This window comes from Heterocephalus glaber, unplaced genomic scaffold (assembly GCF_053883595.1).
Source record: "Heterocephalus glaber isolate CG9 unplaced genomic scaffold, H.glaber_assembly_v1.0 deba00001606, whole genome shotgun sequence".
NCBI lineage: Eukaryota > Metazoa > Chordata > Mammalia > Rodentia > Bathyergidae > Heterocephalus > Heterocephalus glaber.
This window is the reverse complement of record NW_028258377.1, coordinates 15,669,857-15,694,603: the sequence shown is the minus strand read 5'-3', so window position 1 is coordinate 15,694,603 and position 24,747 is coordinate 15,669,857. Positions and strand designations below refer to the sequence as shown.

General features: G+C 35.0%; 1 protein-coding gene across 4 annotated transcripts in view; it reads left to right on the top strand.

The window, feature by feature from the left end:
- Cpeb4 (cytoplasmic polyadenylation element binding protein 4) overlaps positions 1-24,747 on the top strand; it is a 65,361-nt gene that overhangs the window by 35,488 nt on the left and 5,126 nt on the right. The window contains exons 3-9 of one of the 4 annotated variants that reach the window (XM_004836362.4): positions 6,354-6,404; positions 14,572-14,595; positions 16,402-16,575; positions 19,527-19,616; positions 19,980-20,098; positions 21,596-21,710; positions 22,922-23,103. In XM_004836362.4, coding sequence (XP_004836419.1) covers positions 6,354-6,404; positions 14,572-14,595; positions 16,402-16,575; positions 19,527-19,616; positions 19,980-20,098; positions 21,596-21,710; positions 22,922-23,103 — 755 coding nt within the window. The remainder of the gene's footprint in view (positions 1-6,353; positions 6,405-14,571; positions 14,596-16,401; positions 16,576-19,526; positions 19,617-19,979; positions 20,099-21,595; positions 21,711-22,921; positions 23,104-24,747) is intronic. The other 3 variants (XM_004836364.4, XM_004836363.4, XM_004836365.4) reach the window with 3 other exon arrangements.

Here is a 24,747-nt window from a genome sequence, read left to right as displayed (position 1 = left end):
CTTGTTCTTGATTTTAGTGTGAAGGATTTCAGTTTTTGACCATTTAGTATGACATTGGCTGTTGGTGTTTCATAGATGGCTTTTATCAGTTTGAGGTAGAGACCATCTATTCCAATTTTTTGTGGGGTTTTTATCATAAATGCATGTTGGATTTTTTCAAATACTTTTTCTGCATCTATGGAGATTATCATATGGTTTTTGTCCTTGGCTCTATTGATATATTGTATTACACTGATTGATTTGTGTATGTTGAACCATCCCTGCATCCCAGGGATGAATCCCACTTGATCAGGGTGTATGAGCTTCTTGATGATCTTCTGCATTCTGTTTGCCAGTATCTTATTAAGGATTTTTGCATCTATGTTCATTAGTGAGATTGGCCTATAGTTCTCCTTTTCAGTTGGGTCTTTCCCTGCTTTGGGGATCAAGGTGATGCTTGCTTCTAGGAATGAATTTGGGAGTATTGCTTCCCTTTCAATTTCATTGAAGAGTTTAAACAGTAGTGGTAGTAGTTCCTCTCTAAATGTCTTGTAGAATTCATCAGTGAAGCCATCAGGGCCCAGGCTTTTTTTAGTTGATAAGTTTTTAATTACATTTTCAATTTCATTGGTTGATATTGAGTTGTTCAGAATTTTTAGGTCATCTTCGTTCAACTTTGGTAATTCATATGTATCTAGGAATCTGTCCATTTCTTCTGTGTTGTCCATCTTATTGGCGTATAGGTTCTGGAAGTAGGTATTGATGATCCTCTGGATTTCTGCTGGGTCTGTTGTAATTTCACCCTTTTCATTCCTAATTGCATGGATTTGGGCCTTTTCTTTCCTCTTTCTGACAAGGTTGGCTAAAAGTTTGTCAATTTTGTTGATTCTTTCGAAGAACCAACTCTTGGCTTCATTGATTTTTTTGTATTGTTCTCTTAGTCTCCATTGCATTGATTACTCTTCTGATCTTTATAATTTCTTCCCTTGTATGAGCTTTGGAGTTGTCCTGCTCTTCTTTTTCTAGAAGCTTGAAGTTCAGCAACAGGTTGTTTAATTGGGCTCGTTCTGTTTTCCTAATATGCATATTCACTGCTATGAATTTCCCTTCTAAGACTGCTTTCATTGTGTCCCATAGATTCCAATATGTTGTATTGTCATTGTCATTTAATTCAAGGAATTGTGTGATTTTTTTCTTTAATTTCCTCTGTGACCCATTGGTTATTCAGAAGTGTGTTGTTCAATTTCCACGTGTTTATGAAATTTTTTGAGTTTTCTTTTGCTATGGATCTCCAATTTCATCGCACTATGGTGTAATAATATACAGGGGATAACTTCAATTCCTTTACACTTACTTAAACATGTTCTATGTGTGAGTATGTGGTCTCTTTTGGAGAATGACCCATGTGCAGCTGAGAAGAATGTGTATCCTGATTTTGTGGGGTGGAGGACTGTGTAAACATCTGTTAAGTTCATTTGTTCAAGAGTTCGATTGATTTCTGGTATTTCATTACTTATTTTTAGTCTAGTTGATCTATCTATTTGTGACAGTGGGGTGTTGAGGTCCCCCACTACAGTTGTTTTAGTGTATATATGGCTTTTCATGTCCGTTAGTATTTGTTTTGTATAGTTGGGTGCACTAGTGTTTGGTGCATAGATATTTATGATTGTCATCTCTTCCTCTTGGAGTCTTCCCTTTACAAGGATGTAGTGTCCTTCTTCATCTCTCTTAATTAGTGTTGGTTTGAAATCTACTTGATCTGCAAAGAGGATAGCTACTCCTGCTTTTTTTCGGGTTCCTGTCACATGGAGTATTGTTTTCCACCCTTTAACCTTCAGTCTATGAGTTTCCCTTTGAATTAAGTGTGTTTCTTGTATGCAGCATATTGTTGGATTTTGCTTCTTGACCCATTCTGCCAGTTTATTTCTTTTGACTGGTGAGTTGAGACCATTAACATTGATAGTTATAACTGAAACGTATTGACTTGTCATTGCCATGACGTTTTCTTTTTGTTGGGTTCTCCCCCTTTACATTTAATTTCTTGTCATGCCAGATGGGTTCATTCTGCTTTGCTTCCTGGAGTTGTGATCCTCAATGTCTGTTCCTAGGATATTGTGTAAAATTCTTTGGAGTACTGATTTGGTATTCACGAAGTTCCTAAGGTGCTCTTTGTCATGAAAGTATCTTATTTCTCCATCCATTTTGAAAGATAGTTTTGCAGGGTACATCAACCTGGGTTGGAGGCTGTTTTCTTTTAGGGCTTGGAATATGTCACTCCAAGCTCTTCTTGCCTTGATAGTTTGTGTTGAGAAGTCTGCTGAGATTCTGATGGGCTTTCCTTTGTATGTGATTTGTTTCTTTTTTCTAACTGCTTGTAGAAGTTTGTTCTTCTGTTGAGTTTCTGGAATCTTAACAATTATATGCCTATGTGTAGATTTTTTTTAATCAAAGCTATTTGGAGTCCTATATGCCTCTCTTATGTGTATGTCAAGCTCTTTTCCCCTGCTTGGGAAGTTTTCTGCCATTATTTCTGTGAAGAGATTTTTTGTCATCTGCACTCTCTCCTGTTTCTTCATTGACTCCAATCAGTCTTATGTTATTCTTCTTTGCATCATCTAGCAGCTGCTGGATTGATTTCTCATGTTCCCTTATAATTTTGAAGCAATTTTTCTTTTTCAGGTCACTAATTGCAATCTTATCTTCTATATCTGAAATTCTGTCCTCACATTGGCTCATTCTGCTGTGTAGACTTTCAGTGGAGTTTTTCATGTCCTGGAAATCTATTTGCATCTGTTTTACGGATTCCATTTGTTTCCTATGTTGTGATTCCATCATGTTCCTCGGCTCCTCTCTAGATTTATTAATCATGTCTTGCACTAGGGGCACAATTTCTCCTGTTATCTGAGAAATTATTTCTGATTTCATTTTTTTCAGATCCCCTTTGGTTGCCAGTTTAGTGTGTCCAGGTGGTTGAGTATCAGAGTGTTCCATCTCATTTCCCTTTGGGGTTGCTGTAGGTGATCTGGAAGTCTGGTTTTGAGACTTATTTACATGTTTTCTCATTTTGACTTGGGGGGGGGCTGTTAGCACCCACACAGATTACCTCCTCTGAGCTGGGAGAGGTGGGACAGGGGCCGGGAGCAGCGGTAGGAATGGTAGCCCAAAAGCCCTTTCCTGTGGGCTGGGAGCAGTGGGAGGGATGGTGGCCGGGAAGCCCCTTCCTCTGGACCAGGAGCAGTGGGATGGCGGCTCAGAAGCCCCTACCTCTGGGCCAGGAGCGGTGGGAGGGATGGTGGCCCCGAAGCCCCTTCCTCTGGGCCAGGAGCAGTGGGACAGAAGGTGGCCCAAAAGCCCTTTCCTCTGGGCTGGGAGCAGCGGGAGGGATGATGACTGGGAATCCCCTTCCTCTGGACCAGGAGTAGTGGGATGGCAGCTCAGAAGCCCCTACCTCTGGGCCGGGAGCAGCGGGACTCAGTACTGTGGTCTAGTGGTCCAGTGTCCTCTGCTTCTTTGTCGTGTGGAACCAGGTGCCTGCCTGTCTGCAGCGGGGTGATTCGGCGTCTTCCGCACGACTCGGGACCTCGGTAGGGTGTGTGCAGACCTGCCTGTCTGCAGCAGGTTGATTCGCTGATTTGGCATCTTCTGTGCAACTAAAAAAAGATAGTCTTTAGATAGGTTAAAAAAATATGAGGCACAAACACACAACATTCTTCACTGGGAACGTGGAATAAAGGTCACTAGATCAGATATGGGAGGGGATTGTCAGTAAGCTAGCCATAGAAAATGCAGAAATTTTGTTATAAATTGGCATCCGTAGAGCAGAGAGGATATTGGAACAGAAATAAAGGCAGTGTACAAGGAGAATTGTGAATGGCTTGAAGAAGACTCTAAATTTCCTTGGCACTTATGGGAGCTTTGGGAATATTTCCAGAATGAAAGTGATATGTGTAATCCATAATTATGAATGACTCTTTAGATATTTTAGTTGTAGGAAGAATTTACAGAAGAGTAAGGCAGATGGTTTGGGAAAGCATTATCAAAGTTAGCACAAAGAAAAAGAAAGATTTCTTAATGTCACTGCTTATATTTTAATATAGAACTAGAATTACTGATTGTTTAAGAAAATGTTACAGTTGTATTTGCTACTCAAAGACCAAAACTAAGTCTAGTCTGACACTACTCATATTACAAGGTCAGGTCAAAAAATTAAAAACAAGTATCACTTTCAGAGTTCAACTGTGAACTTTGCTGGCGTTCTTCAGTGTCATATTAATCTCAGTGAAGGATAGAATTACTATGTTAAGAAGGTTAAGTAGCAAAAAAGTGTCAAACAGCACTTGCCTTGGGTGGGGTGTCTCTTCAAGAGCTGTGCCATAAGGCGAACTCAAAGAGTTAAAGGGTGTTTTTATGCATTATCAAGTTGAAATATTTCTCTCTCCATAAAAATTACCTAGAAGAGGGCCGGGAATTTAGCTCAGTGGTGCTGCCACCTGCTTCACAAACGAAAGGTCCTGACTTTGATCCCTGGTACCAAAAAAACAAAACAAAACCAAAAAAACCCCCCAAATTACCCAGAAAATAAGTTTCTGACAAAGTGAAATTTCCTTTGTTAAATTGGGCCAGCCAGTTTGGTAATTGATCTTTTATATTCTGTTAATTATATTTATTCTTCCATAGTGTCAAGTAAAAGACATTATGGTTCTTATAGAATAGCCATGGTTTTAATTGAATATTAGCATTAAAAATTAGAATATCTTCTTAGAAATAATTTTTAACTCATTATTTCAGTTAAATATTTTTGTTTCTGTATTGACTTACATCTTTTAAAAATGTTTTATGATAAATGAAAGTGGTGTATTATAGCTCATTAGAGTGTTTACTAGTTTTACAGATACAAAATTTATAATTACATTCCATTGCAGGAAATTAGCTACTAATTTTTGTGATTCAGAAATCATACCCACCAAGTTTTTAAGTTGTGTTCTTATTCTTAGCAACTCAAATCTATTATTTTTTTAAAAAACATATGCTTGTGACAAATAATAAGATCCAGGTTATAGATAAAGCAGTTCAAATGAAATTCAAGAGATTTGGATACTTGGCTGTATATTAGCATTAAAGAATGAAACCAATATTTAGGAATAAATTGAAGCATCAGAATTAATTTTTACCTTATTCTCTCCTATATCCATACCTACCTTCAGTACCAAAATAGGAATAAATTGACATTTTAAGTGGAGCAATTAACAACTTAATTTTAGAAAACCCTTTTATTTGGTTTTAATTATTAAAATACTGTTTTAATTTTGTTTCATATTAGACTCCAGGTTTTGGATACAGATTAATTAAAGCTGCAGGCAGTAGAGATCAATTTTCTCATTTAATGGAATGAATTCATTTCTGTGGAGACTATTTCAAAGATATGAAATTAAAAACCATTAAAGGGCTAAAGTTACTTTCTGAAGAGTTGATAATGTATGGCTATTAGGTTGGTAGGACCACGTATTAGCTCTGGTTCCCAGTACCCTAGGTAAAATCTTGCTGGCACCTAGGAAAGTTTGTTGTAGCCTTTTGGCTTGGGAGAATCTCTGCTTATCCACTTTTTCATAGCCTTCAAGAGGTTTATCTGCCTTTCCACAGCCTTCAAAAATCACAGTGATTGGGAAGACAGTTTATCCAACAATTTTAGAACTTCTACAAATTATTTTTATGCACATCTTGGGTGGCCATAGTACCTTAAAAATTTTAAAAGACTTCATAATTCAAAGGAAAGTAACCAAGTATTTATTAAGTGACTACTGTGATTTTTGGTACTGTTAGGTGCTTTTGATATTGTCTCTGTGTAAGTACAATGAAATGTTCTTCTGTCTTTAGTTTGCCTTGCCCAAATCTTGAATTTAACCTCATCAGCCATGTTTGCACATGTAGGCATAAGTCTGGAACTTTTGTTATGAGCCACAAAGAAAATATCACTGCTGATTACATACTTATAAAAAGTAAAAAAAAAAAACCTACACAAATGACAATTTTTTTTCATATTTATGAGGCAAAAAGTGTGAAGATTGATATTGTGAGTTGGTGTTAGAACATAAGGGTATAAAGAAAATTATTTTGGGGAGATTTGGAAATTAGAATGACCTAGTCGTTAAATAGGAGGATATTTTATTTTGCCACCTTCAAATTTTCCATTTGAATTTTAGTGAACATGCTGATTGATATGTCCTCTGATTCATTGTTTTGTAGCACAAATTTTGTCCCATAATGCAGTTTTCAAAATTCTTTTATTAAAAGCAATCAGTTCAGCTCTGTTATTGAATTACTTTTAAATCATCTATTAAAAAGTAAAATTAGTAACGGCCTTCTTTTACCTTCAGGTCGTCTAAACTATTCATATCCAGGATCCGATAGCTCTCTGCTTATTAATGGTAAGTGCTAATTGATTTACCCTAGTGAAGTTCCCAAAACTGAAGTTAGTACTAGGTGAGAAAATATAGTAGTTGTGGTTTATCAAATAGAGAAATGATATTAGTTTGCTTTGTAATGACAAGTGCAAGTTATTATTAATCAGCTATTCTCAAGAATAATTCTTTCCCTCCAAAATGTGACAGAAACTTAGAAAAAAAAAAAAGAGCCAACAGATTCCTTGTCCTGAAATTGGTGACACTGAGAATAAATGAAAATTACATATGATAAAGACTGGCATTATCAAGCATCAGTTACTATAGAGTGACCTTTGAAATGTCGACATAAAGGCCATTTCTGTGTAGCTGGATAAATGTGCCAGGAAAAGGTTAGAATAATCAGATCTAAAACCAGAAAGAGGCAGCTTAAGACCACAGTGCTTGACATTGCAAAGGACAAGGTCACTCACTGTTTGCTGTCAAAAGAGAGCAAGAACAATGAATTTCTATTGGCTTTTACCATACCTTAGTTTTTCCTCACCTGTTCTTAACATTGCTCATGTGCTGATGAGTTCTATTTTTACGTGTACGTGAGGAAACAAGCTAAATTTCAAAGGGAAAGTGGGGGGTTTAATCACAAAGAATTAAAGAATTTTAAAGTGTTTATATCTTAGTGTCATAGTTTAAAATAACTGAGTGAAATACAGAGTACTGCTTTTTCTTTTCTTCTCATTTACCTTTTTTTTTTTTTTTTTTTTGGTACCGGGGGGTGGAACTCGGTCTTCGCATTTACTTTTGAATGTGTATTTCACATTTCTGTGTGTTGATATTGCTTTCCATTAGCCAAAGCTCATTTTAAGACCTACAGCCTCCAGGAAGTGTTCTTTACTACCTGTATTCTCATCATTCCATAAACAAAAAGAAACAAACATAAAACCTTGCCTGTTGTATGTGGTGAAGGAGAAATTGAAAATTATTTTTGTGATGGAATCTCCTTTTAGTTAGTGTTTGAAATTTGTGCTGTGGAACATGAGCTTGTTGAGCCTGAAAAAAATTTGGTAGATGAGAGTTGTTGAGAGCATCAGCTCTTGTGAGGAGGCTGGTGCAATTTATTACTGCCTCACTTGTTTGCCATACTTTAGTATTTTCATGCTGCAGTGCCAGAATTAATGCGATGATGATGATGATGATGATGATGATGATGATGATGATAAATTCAAAGAAAAGATAAAGGGAACTTTTCCCCAAATATTTATGTTCTGAAATTTTTTTGGCCTTTAAACTCTAGAAAGGAAATTAAATGATTTTTTTTATTGATGCTTATATGGAAATTTTTATTATGAAGATAAACTGGCTGAGGTTAACTTTGTCTCAAACTGAAAGTTGATATCTTTGACAGTGCAAAGGGCAAGGATAAAGAAAGAACAAAAAGATATCAAGAGGGAAAACTTGCTGGCTCCTCAGGCGAGACCCAGGAGTGTGAGGTTATAACTACTCAGGTCTACCATTCATCTTCAGGGGACCCCAAAACTTGATTTTGTCAAGTGTGATCAAGTGTTAGGTTTTAGTAACCAACCAACTAGGACTAGATGTCAGTATTCACTTATAATGAACAATAAAGCTTATAGGTCAGCAATAGCGAACCTTTTAGATCTTTCAATGATACAAACAGCCCACTGTAGCACCACTGTGTTTGCCACAACTGTTCTAGCTAGATCAGATGCTGAAAGTGAGTGACAGTCTCTCTTCAGCAGCAACGTCCATATTATAGCAAAAGATTGCTTAAAAATCATGAAATTAAAATTAGGCAGGACAGAGGACATTGAGAGCATTTCTTAGTCATCTTGATTAAGGCATAGGCATTTGTCTCTCTCCTCAGTTGTATTTAAAAAACATTCTCTAAAGTGGATCACATCTACAGATAAATTAATCTCCATCATATATTGACTCTTAGTAGCTTTGCTCTTGCTTTAGTTCAGGTTTTGGCGATACTTATATTGAAAATCTAGTATAATGAATTAATTGTGCTTAATGAAGACAATCTCAAGAATTAAAAAATATAAGTATCTCCCATCTCTGGAGTTGTTGTGAAGATTAAATATATGTAAATCATTTAGCATAACTCCTGGCAAATAGTCAAACTAAAATACTTAGAGTGATGGGGGATGAGGAATATTAGTGCTAAAGATTTAAAAAAAGAAAAAATACAAAACAAGAGATTAAGATGAGTCTGTAAAAGCTGTTTATTGTTAAACATGGTTTCTTTGTGTATTATGGAGGTAGATAATGTAAAGCTACACTCACTTTTAAATGGCAGACCCTTCACATTTTATAACTATGCAGTCTTTAAAACTGAAAATAAAAGCCTAACACATTGTGTCGTTTTTAGTCATTGTCCCACTTTAAGACTGAAAGGAACTCTAGGTGGCTATTGCTCACATTATGGTCTCCAGAATCCTCCAATTTTTTTGCACATGACAAAATTTCATTTTTTTCTTTTGGCTGAATGGTATTTCATTGTGTATATATACCAAATTTTCTTTATCTAGCCATTTGTTGATGGGCACTTAGGTTTTTGTATATTGTACCACAGTAAACATGGGTATATAGGTATTCATATGGTATGCTAACTTTTAATTCCTTCGGGTATATATTGAGGAGTGGTATAGCTGGATCAAATGGTAGTTCTAATTTTAGTTTTATGAGGAAACTCCATATTGATTTCCATAGTAGCTAATTTAGGGTAAAAGAATTCCTTTTAAGCAAGCCAAATTTTAACACTTACGTGTATATCTTCTCCTCTGAGAATGTCTGTTCATTTAGAAGCATCAACTAAATATTTGCTTATTGGAGAAGAGGAAATTCATAAGACATTTTTTAAAGGCTAGCATAAAATAGTATCTCTTGATTATAGCTCTTTTGAGTGAAAAGAGGAAAATTTCTTGGAGAGTAGAAATCTATCAAAAAGGAGGGTATAACTTACAGAAGAAAGGTTGATTATAGTCACTTAATAATGTACCATGGTTCTAGTTGCAATAACAAGGGGCATGTTGAAAGATCTCATCATGAAAAAGATAATATGTATAATATCTTTTGCTAATCTCATTTGCTGCCTATTTTTATAAGTAAGAAAATTGAGTATTAGGGCATATAGAAGCTAGAATTGTAATAGCTTCTCTAAAGTTCTTCTAAAATAGTAGTTCTTCTACAATAATAGTGCCATGTCTTTTTCATATCTTATGAATGCTCTTTGAATATTACTGTACCAACAAACAAAATGTAAGCTCAAACCAATGTGACATAGTAAATTTCTTTAGCATATGCATAAATTAATTTTGTGACATTGAGCCTGTTAAATTAGAGGTTGATTTATAAAATCATTTAAAATACTTCCTTGTATTTTTTGTTGAACCATATTCCTTGATCTTTGTAGAGATTGTGTCAGCTTTTTGGTTCTCCCATCTTTATTTTTTTATGTTTACAGATTAACTTTTAGTTTTGAGTCTTTGATTTTTTAAAAATACTGATTTACTAATTTGGCCATTTCTCCCTACTTTTTGTTTGTTTGTTGAGATGGCTTCTCACTATATCACTCACTTCTGAGCTCAGTTGAGCTCCCTCAGTCCCAACTAGCTAGGCCTACAGGTGTCTGCCACTGTACCTGGCTCCCCCTACATTTTAAAAAATCTTGCTGGAAAAATCAGTTATTTGATAACATCTTTTCCTCTGAGCCACCCCCCCCCCAACAAGTAGAGTTGCTTCTCAACAGGGGGCAATGAGGAGTGAAAGTAGATGGAGAGTTTAAAGTAGACCAGTTACCTGAACAGGATCAGTTCTTCCCTGCCTACTAAGACCTACTAATATTTTATCCTTTGTGGCCTAATATCCTGTTCTTTACAGAATTAGTGCTTTCATGTAGGGAAGGATACTTTCTTTAATATACTTGTTTTTAGTATTAGGTATCAAGAAAACCAAAAAGGGTCCTTTAACAAATCCAGCGACATAGAATATGCAATAATGATGAATTCAAATAGAACATAAAGAGATAAAAGAAGTAGTGAAGATTTCATTCTTTTGCCATTCTAGTTTCTCTCTCAAAGATTCTTAACAGTTATTTCTAGAAAACCAAGTTTTGCATATCCCCATGTATCTATATACAGTATATTTTTAATTTTTAAGTTTACACAGTAAGGACTATTCAATACATGCTGAGACACTGCAAGCAAATGACTTCTTAGAGAGTAGATGTCAGCATACAAATATGTACCATGTATTTAAATGGCTGCATATTAGGTACTCTTTTCTTGTGAATGTGTCGTATTTTGGACAGTTTTTCATTGTTAAAAAAAAAAGAGAAAAAATTGTTTAAGAGGTAAAGAATATTTCACTTTTATAATAGAATATGTATATTTGGGAAGAGAGAGAAAGAAAAGTTCTGACAAATATTTCTGTACCTTCTTTGCACAGATTAATGGACTATTTTACTGGAGAAAATTTGATGACAAATATAGGGCTAATAAAATCATTTGTAGTGACACTGTAAAGACATTTTAGAAATAAAGTATTTATCAATAGATCTAATAATGCGTATCCAGAAATAATAAAAATTTATGGCTGTAATGTTTCAAGCCCATTTTAACATTCTTGAATCCTGTTAGTCCTGAATGTTAAATTACTGAGGACTTCTTTAATCAAAACTGAGTCATAAAAAGAAAGTAGGTACATATATAAAGAGTATTCATCTTAACTGTGATGAGGATTGGGGAATTTTTATTCAGTGGTAATAAATGCATTTAGAAAATCTTTTACTAGCCTACTCTTCAGTTAAAGGAGAATTCTGAACTGAGTTTATTTCAGCTGACTTAGCCAGAACTTTTTCAAAACATAGATTTCTTTAAACATAATTAATGTCATTCTTTTTACTTCCCCACTTCCTTGGATGTTTGCAAAATATCAAATAGCAAGCAACAACACTTTATAGTCATAAGATTGGAAATCTGACATTTTCCTCAGGAAAGTGACAAGGATGTGTGGTACGAGTATTTCATCATGAGGTTTGTTCCAAATATAATTGAAAATAGGTGAGAAAAGGATACTTACTACATCTTTCATGTGTATAAGGAAGTGGCACCATTAGCATTCTGTTAATACTATATGTGGGTTCTGGTTACATAAATAGATTCACCTTGTGGAAAACTCATTGAATTTGTGGTCTGTTTACTTTTCTACCTATGGCATATAACAAAATTTACACATTCTCATCCTCCACGCTTCAAAATGTCATTGTGTTTATTTTTTCAATACTAGTTTACATTAATTTATTTGTTTGGGAAGTTTTTATAATTGTAAACATTGCACAAATATGGCCTATATTTCCTTAAGAAAATGCCTGCATGGTTTTCAGAATTTAACCTCAGAATGTAACTATAAATTTCTCTATATTAACTACTTCATTTTGAAATACATAATCAAAATTTGAAAGTACATATTTGAAGATATTTTATTTACCCATTGGTCCACATCTTTTACTGCTTCCTAAAACTATATTTATTTTTAATGGAAGCTATAAAAACCCATGCTAGTTTTGTAGCTTTTAAAAGTCTACTGTTTTCAAATTGTTTTCTCAGATATCTAAGCAGCATCAACCTACTTTTTAAGATAGAACCAACATTTTCAAATCATTGTTTTCCCAAACTCCTTTCTCTTTGAAGCTCTTACATAAATAGACTGTTCTTAAGCAGCAAGCATCTGCTTTTGATATCATTGGTCTTTCTAACCTCTGCTTGGTAAGTTTGAAAATAACTCTTTCTTACTAAACTTCAGCTCTATTAAATTAAACCCTGATAGGTGTTCCTCAAGGAAGATTTTATGTTGTTTTAATCCGTTTACTCGAGTACTTTGGTGAAATCTAGTGCTAAAGGTTGAAATATATTTTAGTATGAGACACAATTTCATTTTGGAAAATACTCACATGGTACTTCTGAGTTATACTTATTTAGCATTTATGTAGAAGGCTAAAAATAAAAGCCCTGACCATTTTGTATAGTGATTTATTAAATGTGCTATTACTCAAAAACCTATCCTAGCCACGTTCCTCCTTGTTTCATATGCTTCTCTTCTGGCCACCTTTCCCTGCACATTACAGCACATCTTCCTGTGGCACTGCCAGGCCTAGGATGCTTTTCCCTATTTTTTCTTTAATAATATCCATTGCAGATACCACCTGTCCCTTCCACTCTAACCAGATCCAGGTGCTCTTCCTCTTCTGTTCTGTCATACCCACCCCGTGACTATTACAGTCATTCCCCCTTATCCCTAAGGGATGTGTTCTAAGACCCCCAGAAGATACTGAAACTTAGGGCAGACCTGAGCCCTATATCTACTATGATTTTCCACATATATTCATACATATTGATATATAGTGTGTGAGATAAAATATAATTTGTAGATGAGACCCAGTAAGAGATTAATCAGTATAACTAGTAATAAAAACAGAACACCTGTAACATACTGTAACAAAAGTTATGTGAATGTAGTCTCTTTTTCAAAATATCTTCAGTGACTAATAGGGCAGGTAACATGTACACCATGAATATGCTGGACAAAGAGATGATTCACATCCCAGGTAGGACGGAGTGGGAAGGTGCAAGATTTCATCATGTTACTTAAAAGGGTTGCAGGTTAAAACTCATGAATTTATTTCTAAACACTCATGAACTTATTTCTAGGATTTTTCATTTACTATTTTCAGACTGAGGAGACCACTATAACCGAAGTCATGGAACACAATACTGTGGATAGTGGGGGAGGCTACTGTATAGGGTATATTAATTATCATTGTGTACCACATTGGTTTATGTGGCCTTCTGATAGACAAGGGTGCTAGTTCCTTGAGGTCAGGGCCATGTGATATTTATGGATAGGGCCAAGCAAAATCAATAAATATTTGTTGAATAGAATTGATGCATTTGGACAGGCTAGGCTTTAAGTATCAGTTTGATGTTTTCTCAAAAATTTCCCAATTTGAAGTTTAAGCTGCTGTTTCCTGAACCTTCAATAATTATTTTTCCTTTTCTCCTTGGCTACAACCTGCTTGGTGATATAATACCGAACTTTTTATTTTTTCAACATTTGGGACTTGATATAAAAGATTTGATTAGGGACACAAAACTGTTGGCTAAAAAACAGTATATGAATTGCCTAAAGATTTCATTTGTTATGATTTTTTTTATTAGGAATGAGCTGAGAATACTATAAAATTGTTTATGCTGTAATGGTAAAAAGTCATGATTTAAATATTGATGTATCTACTAAATTGCTAGTTAATTGGGAAATCGGAGAGAAAATATTAATATAGTAGTAGTTGGTGTAGATCATGTTACATACTATCTTAGTTTCATGATGGTTTGGACCTTGGGTGATAGTTTTTGTTAAAATTCGATAAAGATTTACTAGGTGTGATTGGAAAATATGGTGAATGTGTAAATTTAAAATGATTATTACAGTCAAAGTAAAATTGCCATTAACCCCCTCAAAATACTCCCCCTCACTTTGAACACACTTATCCCATGATACTTGACTCTTTCTGAAGTGGTTCTTGAAGTCCTCTTTTATATCTTCAGTTGTGTCATCCTGGCTACCTTGATATCCTGAATTGCTTCAAACTGTTTCCCTTTCATGGTCATTTTGACTTTGGAGAAGAGCCAGAAGTCGCAAGCTTCCAGATCTACGGAATGTGGACACACTGTAATGTTTTTCTGAGTTTGCCTTTTTGTTGGATGGCAGCATTCACTGGTTTTTGATCATGCATTGCAAAGGTATGAAAGAGGCCTTCTGGAATTGTTTCAGAGTGTTGCAAGAATGATGAGACAAGTGTGTTTGAAGTGAGGGGGGAGCTGTCTAATGGAAATCAATGATGACGTGTATTTTACTGTAATAATTTTTTAAAAATAAACATTCATCATATGAGTACTGCTTGTATAGTATCTTTGAAGAACTTTGAAGAAAATGCATTAAATTGATTTTTCATGATCCAATTCCTTGTTTTTGAGACATTTACTAGGAAATTAAGTATATGGCCATTTTTTTTTCCAATTCAAAAGCCGATAGATGAAATCTCAGTTGATTCCTTTGACTGTGTTTGAAAGGTTATTTTTTTGTTTTTTTGTTTTTCTTCTCATTTGACATGCAGCAAGGACATATGGGCGAAGGAGAGGTAACATTATTGTTTCTAACTTTTCAATGTGTCAGTTCTATTTGGAAAGGAACCAAGCTTGCTTAGTTTTTAACCTTTGTGGGGAAAGGTAGAGGGGAAGTGAAATATGGCTTTGATCCTTACATTATTTCTGTGTTGTAGTTAACACCTTAGACATTCTAATTTGAAGGAATTAATGAGCTGTAGATTACCAGAACAAATTACCAGAACAGTAGCATTTGAATTCAAATGATTTCCCTATATTATATTAGACGCTTGACTTACATATATTAAAGAATTTCTCCCTTTTTTCTGAAAGACATTTCTTAGGAGGGCCGGGAATTTAGCTCAGTGGTTTTGCCGCCTGCTGCGCAAGCACAAGGACCCGAGTTCGATCCTCGGTACCAAAAAAAAAAGACATTTCTTAGGAGAAAAAAAATTTTTTGAAGGAAAAATAGAGTCAAACTAGTCTCAAAATACCTCATTTTCTTGGAAGTTTAATTATACTTAAGTAACTTATATCATCTTGTTCTATTAAGTAAGTGACTACATTTTGTTTAAAATAAGCTAAGTGATTAATTCTATAAATTTCAAACATTGGGGTAAAACACTCTAGAAGTGTTAGGGAATTTTAAAGATTCATTTCCTAAAGATGCCTGAGTAAACCCTATTTTTGCTGTCTGTAATAACTTATTTTACAAGAAATTAGAACAGTTAAAAGGCTTAGAGTTAAAATGTAAGTGATATTTGAAGATCATTCAGGAAATAACATCCAATTTCATAATCATTTTATCTTTGATGTATAGAATTGTAGGCTAAATTGCTACAATAACACTATTGTTATTTATATTTAGTAATAAAAGTTAAAGACAAGTGTAGCAACAAAAGCACACTGGAATGTTTGGATGAAAGAGGAGCACTTGAGATACATTTCTAGATGACCCATTAACAAATTCCTTATGTAGTACCTAGTAGTAAATTGGAAGCCTGAACAGTGATAAAGCAGTGCTTGAGAGATTCTGCAGTTATTTGTAGCTCGTTTTGTTTATGATATAAAAGTTCCTATACTGCTATCAGGCAAATATGGGAAGACTCTTACATACAGTGGCATGTCTAATCTTTTCTTGTTATGTATTCTGGATGGTACAATTTTCAAATGGCCAATTTAATGATACATTTTAGAAATGTATGACATAGTTGGAAGTTGATAATTACTCTACTAGTAATATATATAATATATCTTTAGCATGCCTCCACATTTTAAATTCCATAAGACTAGACAATGAAATTGAATAACAGCATTAAGTGGGTTTTGTTATATCCCATTTGTTAAAATTAAACTAAAATGAATACTCACTTAAAAATCAATTTATTATTTTAAGCACATTCTTAGGAAATTATGCAGGATATACCATTTGACTTTTGAAAGAAACTTAAGTGACTTGCATCTTACAGCTAAATTTAATGCTTAGTGACTATATTGAAGTTGCCAGTGGCCATGGGACCCTGCCAAGACAGTGCAGTCTGCTGCCAACTGCTTTCAAAAGAGTGCTTTCTTCTACTGTACTTCCATGTCACCTCGCTGAAGTTTTTGAATCCCAGTAGGATACTCAAGCAATCCTCCATTTAACCATGTACTTTCTCCCTGATTCAGTTGGGAATTTAAGGTGATGAGAATTCAAAGGCATTTTCTAACTAATCCTAGTATTCAGTGAGAAAAACAAAAGAAACAGTTTTATTGAATCTGCTTTTTCCTTGTTTCTTACGTATAATAATGAGTGGCAAGCAGCATTTTCTGTTAGCTTTCTGTCCTGCTTCCTGTTTCAGGTCAGTCTTCACTGTTTCCAATGGAAGATGGATTCTTGGATGATGGCCGTGGGGATCAGCCTCTTCATAGTGGCCTGGGTTCACCTCACTGCTTCACTCATCAGAATGGGGAAAGAGTGGAACGATATTCTCGCAAAGTATTTGTAGGAGGACTGCCTCCTGACATTGATGAAGGTCAGTATAGTAAGAAATGTTTAGAACAGGTGCCTAGATGGTGGACTAGCAGAGTAGGGAACTCATAGGTAGTGATTTTTGTTTTAACTGTATTATTATCAGGCTTCAGTTTTTCAGTCTTGACTGCATTGTTCTCTGTCCTTTTTATCATAGAATAAGATTAGTTCACAGAAGGAAGGAGGGAGTAGGACTGTGGAAACTAGCTAAAGCAAGGAACTGGCTCAATGACAATGAGTAAATATCACTGGGAAAACTTCCCCAGAATTCTATTGTTGTGGGCAAACACGAGGCTGTCTTTCTGTCTGTGTGTGCTGCCTTGGCCAAATTCAATTATGTGTTCTTCCATTTCTTTCCCACCTTTTATGAGCTTCATAAATGTATAGTTTATTGTTTCAGAATTTAAAATCTTAGCTTAGGTATGAACTTTGGAAAAATATAACCTGCAGTTGAACTATAAGAAAGGGAATTTTAAGTTACATCATTTTGTGAATATTTTTTCATTCAGCAAATGCTTACATGCTTTCCAAACACCACGAACTATTCTTAATCTTCTTTACAGTTAGTAAACAAGATGGAAGGTCTCTGCTTGATAAAGTTTACATTCTACTGGAGGGAGGCCCATAAAAAATTGTGCAAACATACAGGAAAATATCAGAGTAAATACTGAAAAATAAACAGGAAGATGTGATTAAGCAATGCAGGTCAGGTAGTTAAGGAAAGTCTCTTTGAAGAAGTGGCATTTGATCTGAGACTTGAGTGGGGAACCGGCCATACAAAGATTAAAAGGGACAAATTATCCAAGAATACGCAGTTGATCTTTGGGTCTGAGTGACCAGTAAAATTAAAGTAGATCACATAACCATCATACATGTTCAATTGCTTTCCTCATTTTTTTTGTCTTGGTTTCTTGAAAGAAAATAGAAATAAGCTAATTGATCTTATGAGAATAGAATCATTTCCCTAAAATCTCTAAGTTCTTATCAAGCTACTTCGTTTTACTTAAAATGATCAATCTCATGGAAGGTTGAGACAAAAATGGCACTAGGAAGCCAAAGATTGAAATAAACACAGGGACTGTTTTATTTTGTTTTGTTTTTTCTTTTTTCTTACTATGAAATGTCTTGGTGAAGACTGCTGAAATTGTAATTTAATCTGATTCAGTCTCCACCCTGCTATCAGAGAGCACAGCTTGAATATTGTATTCTGTAGAATTGTGCACTAAAAACTACAGAAATTTTAAGGGGAAATAGAGTTAGAAGCTGATCATTTAAACCATAATTTGTACCTGAAACATGAACAGAGAATTAGTACCTTGGACAGAACTTCGACAACTCAAGCAAGTAACTCAGAATGCTTGGGGTTGCATAAAGAAATATTGATAATGCCAACAACTGATTAAGCAGAAATCCTGGCTTGCAAGCATGATGACAATGCAGATTAATGAGCCTCTGATCTCTTGAGGATGTGCAGACTGCTAGGAGTTCTGTAAGTTTGAGGTTACATCTCTTGTGGGAGGGACCTGGTTTTTAATTTTCTTATAATAGAACTGGAAGTGTTCCTGCATGTGCAGTACACAAGGTGGGGGCTTTTTCTTTCCTGATGATTATAATTCTATTCTCACTATGTTAGCTGAAGTTGCATAGAAAAAAATCACTAAAGAACCAGTAAAACTTCATATCATTCTGATATTTCCTATTTATCAATCTGACATGAGCTAAACTATACTATAGAAACAAGTATAGCAGAACAGACTGTCCTGTTTCACAGTCTAGGGGAGAAAAAATGGGCAGATACAAATTGGCCAGTTGATCAAGATTAACATGTACAGCGGTAAGACAGGGCACCATAGCATCATTATGGTGATGTTTGTGTTTGGAATACATAATATGAATCTAGTCATGAGGAAAGAGTACAAACTCAAAGGTTAAGGTCATTAAGTCAGTTTGGGCTGCTATAACAAAGCAACATAGACTGGGTAGCTTATAAATGGAAACTTCTCATATTTCTGCAGGCTGAACATTTCAGGCTCAAGGGACTAGCCATTTCAGTGTCTTGTAAGGGCCTGCTTTCTTAGCACAGGGCATCTTCTCACTATATTCTCACATGGAAGAAGGAACAGGAGGTCTCTGGAGACTCTTCTATGAGGGTGCTAATCCCATTGATGGGGGCTGTGTCCTGATGACCCACTGAGGCCCCACCCCACATACCCTCACATTGAATATTAGTTTTCAAAATGTGAATTTGGCAGGGAGTTGTGCACAAACATTCAGACCATAGCAGTGTGAAACAGGCAAGAATGAGGAGCTATCTAAATTGAAAAAGACCAATACTTCAGGGATGTGACAACTAAATGCAACATGTGTTCCTGGTAGGACCCTGGATCAGAAGGGGGGAAAAAAGAGATATTATTGGGATAGTTTTATATTTAAATAGTCAATGATTTGGGTAGTAATGTTAGATTGTGAAGGTTGTACATGGGAATATAAAAGTAATCTTACTTTTTTTTTTGGTACTGGGGATTGAACTCGGGACCTTGCGCTTGAGAGGCAGGCGCCGGAACCACTGAGCTAAATCCCTGGCCCCTAAAAGTAACCTTACTTTGAGCAGATAACCAACAATAGTATTTTGGGATTATAGAGCATCATGTCAGAAAAGGATGGATGGATGGATGGATGGGTGGGTGGGTGGGTGGTTGGATGGATGGATAAGTGGCTAGGGAGATTTTTGCATGCATACAGATAGAGGGAGGAAGGGGAAGAGAGAAGGTAGAGAGTAAAGGCAAATCTGCCAAATATTAATAGATGGTGAATCTAGATGAAGGGAGTATAAGGGGTGAAAGACTGTTTTGTACTGTTCTTGGAGAGAGTAGATGTGAAACTTTTTTTAAGGACTACTACTTCCAAGAAATGACCCTAACAATATTTAAATCTACTTTTTGGTCATTCCCTTAGATGAGATCACAGCTAGCTTTCGTCGCTTTGGCCCTTTGATTGTGGATTGGCCTCATAAAGCAGAGAGCAAATCCTATTTTCCTCCTAAAGGTAATTCTCAATATTCAATATATAAGTACAATTTAATCCTTATATTATTTATTATTTAGCCCTTTCATAAATGTTTACCTTCACTGCAAAAATTTTTGTTAAACTCATTTTTCTAAATGTGTCCTTAAAATTTCTACTTATTATACTTTTAATTCAAATTTAATTTTACTCCAAAAGATGTTTTAAGATACTATCAAAATGAACTGTATGTTGATAATATCAGACTTTGAATATTGTTTTAATTTTTTCATATTTTTCTATTTTTTTCTTCCTAAGTTTTACTTATCCTTCTACCCCTCAAAGAATTACAAAAAAGATAGAAAAACATAAAAACCTTTTTTTTATTATTTGCTATTTTGTCAGGCTATGCATTCCTGCTATTTCAAGATGAAAGCTCTGTTCAGGCTCTCATTGATGCATGTATTGAAGAAGATGGAAAACTCTACCTATGTGTATCAAGTCCCACCATCAAGGATAAGCCAGTAAGTGCAGTCTAGCATAAAATAGCTTTTTTTTTTAATCTCCATCTTCTCTTTTGTTTGTTTTTGTTTTTTTGGTACTGGGGATCGAACTTGGGTCCTTGCGCTTGCAAAGCAAGTGGCGGAACCACTGAGGTAAATCCCTGGCGCCCTCGTCTTCTCTTTTTGAAAAAACATCTGGCTGTTGTAGTTAATTGACATAGTAGAATCTAAATAAAAAGTCTTTATTATTGTGTTCCTAACATTGACATTCTGTATACCTATGTATATCATTTTGACATTGAATTTTGGGTTAGTTGAAATATTGATAAGTCTTTACTATTTAAAGACAGATGTATTATGTACATGTACCAACTCCCCACAATGAAAGCAATCATTACATACTGCAAATATATAGTAATAAAAATTAAAATTATAAAAATAAACACTTTGCTTGAGAATACATTTTATTAAAGTTGCTGAATTTTCTCTGAATATCAGAATTCAAATCATAAATATCTTCTGTGGCTTCTATCTCCTTCCTCTCTTTGATCAATGTTTTACCCAATACTATCCTTAACTTTTGTATTTGGTTCTCTCCTAAAGTAGAATGGATCATGTATATATACATGTATACAGATACACTGCATACTGTTTTTTTCCCTTTTGAAGATTTCTTCTTTAGCATAAACTTTAGTTGTTAGAAGGATTGCACCTGGCCTGTTTTGATGAATCTAGCAAATAAACAATTTATTATTGGGCAGCCAGCTCTAGTGAGGGGTACAGTGCACAATGTTGTCCATGGGTCTAGCTCAAGCAATAATTTGTGGAGCTTCTATTTGTATTTTGTGTTGTTTAGGTCAGAACATACTTTTTAAGTGTTCCTATGGCATGGACTCTTTCTATTGTCTCCATTCCATGCCACAACTCACAGGTAAATGAGTTGTGTACTTGTGGCCTAGGTTGATATGCATAGTTGGGAAGACCTTACTGTCAACTCTTGCCTTTGGTGTGGGTATTTGTAACAATTAATAAATACAATTAGTACATGATTCTTGATTGAACTAATGATCACATTGAAGTGTTCATCATGAAGTTTTTGGCAAATACCAGCAATATTTTTACATTGAAATGCTATTTGAAATAGTGTAGCATATTAGTATTCAGGAGTAGTTTGCATTTCCTGGACATAGGCTGATTGGACCTAAAATGTAACCCTGTATACAATACTTTGCTAAATTTAAATTATGTATGTAGAGGAGGATTGGGTAGACTGGAAGCCCCAGTAAGGTGGAAAATAGCTAATTAACTTACAGGTAATTTACCTTTTACAGGTAAGTTTAAGGGATTTGGCTTATAATAGACAATGAAGTTTAATACTCCATCTTGGCTCACTTTAAAGGATGAAGTAAAGGATTTGTGATAGAGTAGTTTTAAGTCTTTTAGTGTTATACCTTTATTGATTGCAATAATTTTAAACTTTAAAAAATATTATGACATTTTGATTTTCGTACTCACTAGGTACAGATTCGGCCCTGGAATCTCAGTGACAGTGATTTTGTCATGGATGGTTCCCAGCCACTTGACCCACGAAAAACTATATTTGTTGGCGGCGTTCCTCGACCATTACGAGCTGGTATGATTGAGCAAACAGTAATACCTCTCTATCCTTCAACATAAGAAATGTAAAGATCTTCAGGATAAATTCTGCAGGAGAATTTGAGTTAATGTCTAATAATGAGAGTTCTTAAGTCAAAGTGTCTGGGTTCGAATGTGCTGTTAATAGTTGAATGACCTTGGACAAATTACATAATTTCTCTAATTCTCAATTTCCCCATTGGTCAAGAAGAGTGAAAAATGTACTTCATATAGTTGTTTTGAGTATTAAATGAGATAACCAATGCAAAGTGCTGAATGTAATGCCTCATGAAGCTAATCACTATCACTGTCATTGTCTGGGGAAAAAGAGCCCTTTAGGAATACTTTATTTATTGAGATGTTCAGTGTTTCCCATATCCTCAGTTGCTCAACATCTGTTTACTGAGCTCTGAAATACAGTAGGGTTCTCAGTAGTGCATCATATTTTTAGAGAAATAATTTTCTTTTTTCTTTTTATTTTTGGTACCAGGGATTGAACTCAGGACCTTGTGCTTGTGAGGCAGGCGGCAGAACCACTGAGATAAATCCCTGGCCCTAGAGTAATAATTATAGGAGAAATTACATTCCTAACTTGAAGTTTAATGGTATAAATGAGATAAAGGACATAAAGTGAATGCAAATGCTATCTCAAAATTATAACCCTTCATGGAGAAGATGTATTCATTATTTCAATGAAAGATAGGTGAATAGCTAGACTGTAGGGAAAGGTAATAGGTTTTTTGAAGACAGGTTAGAAAGGTCCCCAAATGTAATCTACCAGATTACTTTTCTAATGTTCAATTAAGTGTTTATAGTAAATAATATCTTGTTAACTAATAAATGTATGGTGGCAAATGGTATAGAGCTGATAGAATTGGGCACCATGCCAAGCACTATCATTTAAAGATCTGTGACTTGGAATAGACTGATCATTCTCTCTTTGCCTCAGTTTCCTCAGGAAATTGCTACCTACTTCATAGAGTCATTGTAAAAATTAAGAGAACATATTATAAAATAGCTAGCAGAGCCCTGATAATAAAAATTAACAGTTGACCCATTGGGCAACTGGTTGTAGCAATGGGTTTGATTTTAATAATTGTTATAGTGGTGTGAACTCGAAGGACAAATGAACTACTTTTGATGAAACCATTAGTGAGCAAGATGAATTTTTCTTATTTCAGATATCCCCTTTGCTCATTTTTTATTTAGTGGAGCTTGCGATGATAATGGATCGACTGTATGGAGGTGTGTGCTATGCTGGTATTGATACAGACCCTGAACTAAAATACCCAAAAGGAGCTGGGCGAGTCGCATTCTCAAATCAACAGAGTTACATAGCTGCTATCAGTGCCCGCTTTGTTCAGCTGCAGCATGGAGAGATAGATAAACGGGTAAGTCCTAAACTACATTCTGGAAAGTGCTAGAATGGTCCTCTAAATATGTCATTGCTAAGGTTCGCAGAGGGACATTATATGACAATGAATTGACAGCTCACAGTTAACGTTTATAGAGTCAATTAGATGTATATTCTAAGAATTTCCTGTGAATTTCTTCTCTTTTAGTTTGAGTAGCTTAATCAGAACACTAGAATAAATTTACTTGAGTTAATCTTTCCTAAGTTATATCATTTATTCATTCAGTCAGTTTGTTGACAAATACTTGCTGAATCCTATGTACTCAGTATATCAGGAATTCAAACATGAAAGCACTTAACATCTCCTGATATTGTTTGTTGTTGCTGCTGCTGTTGTTTTATCCTGAAACAATCATTGATATCATAGTAAGCATTATTTTTTAATACACTATATAGTAACATCAAATTGATGCACTTCTAGAAAGCTTTCATTTAAACAAATTAGGTAAAATCACCTTTTCATTTGTAGTTGTTTTTCCATCTAAAATTAGGTAGTGATACTTAGCATTGTTTTCAACACTTTTTAATTTTCTCTTTTTTGGGTTTATCTGCTAAATCACAAGACTGGAGGGAGAAAAACCACAAACTTTTTCTTTTTTCTAATATATTTTATCTGAAACTGTATATTCCATTATATGTTTTATTTTTTTATTCACAGATTTATTTATCTTTGTATTTCATACATTCAGTAAATTTTCAGTGCCTAAGATAAGAGTCCCTGCCCTCATGAGCTTATGTTTTGGTACATAGAAACATTTTATACCAGGGCTACTCAAAATGTGCATGTGAACCAAATGCCCACCCACAAACTGTTACTAGTTTAGGGAGAGATATGAAATGTGTACCAGAATGTACATCAGCTACATTAGTAAGCATAGTGTTTGGTTCAACTAACAATTGTTTTACACAGGAAGACCTTGAGGAAGAAAGCCACACGTTGATTTATATTCTGGTATGAGCTCTTTATTTCATGATAGACTGGCAGTTTCATTAGCACTGACTTTGATATCCAACTCTTTATTGCATCATGCTCAAAAGTCTTTATTGATTGATTTTATTGTGCTGTTCTCAATCTGAGCTGTAGAAACTTTCAAATCAGTAGTGGTTTACGCTCACTGTTTATGTTTCATGTCAAGTATGGTCTACTTCAGTGGCAGTAAAAACTTTTAATAGTGACCATCCTCCAATATTTTGATTACATTAAACAGATATATATCATAAACTTAGGGAAAAGAGGTAAGATTAGGTGAAGTATACCTTGACATGCCTAGTTACTTTTTCTTCACACTTAAAAATATCTGCATCTCACTGCTGCATTCCAACATAAACTTCAGAGGTGGGTTCGTGATTAGAAATTCAGACTTAATTTGTGTCCTCTACAATGAAGTCCTCTGGCTACTGCACTCTAGATATTATGGAGCCTAATGATCTCATTATGTCTGCTCTTCCTGGTCTTCATGTCACTCTTTTCCTTTGGTTTGTGGCTCATCTTTATCAGGATTCTTTGTCAGAACTGGATGACCCAAGTAGTAATGATAGCTTGGTGTGAGGGAGTTTCAGCAGGAGCCTCTCCAAGACTAAAAATAACCAACTCTTTTCTAGCTAGTGAGTTAATAGCCAT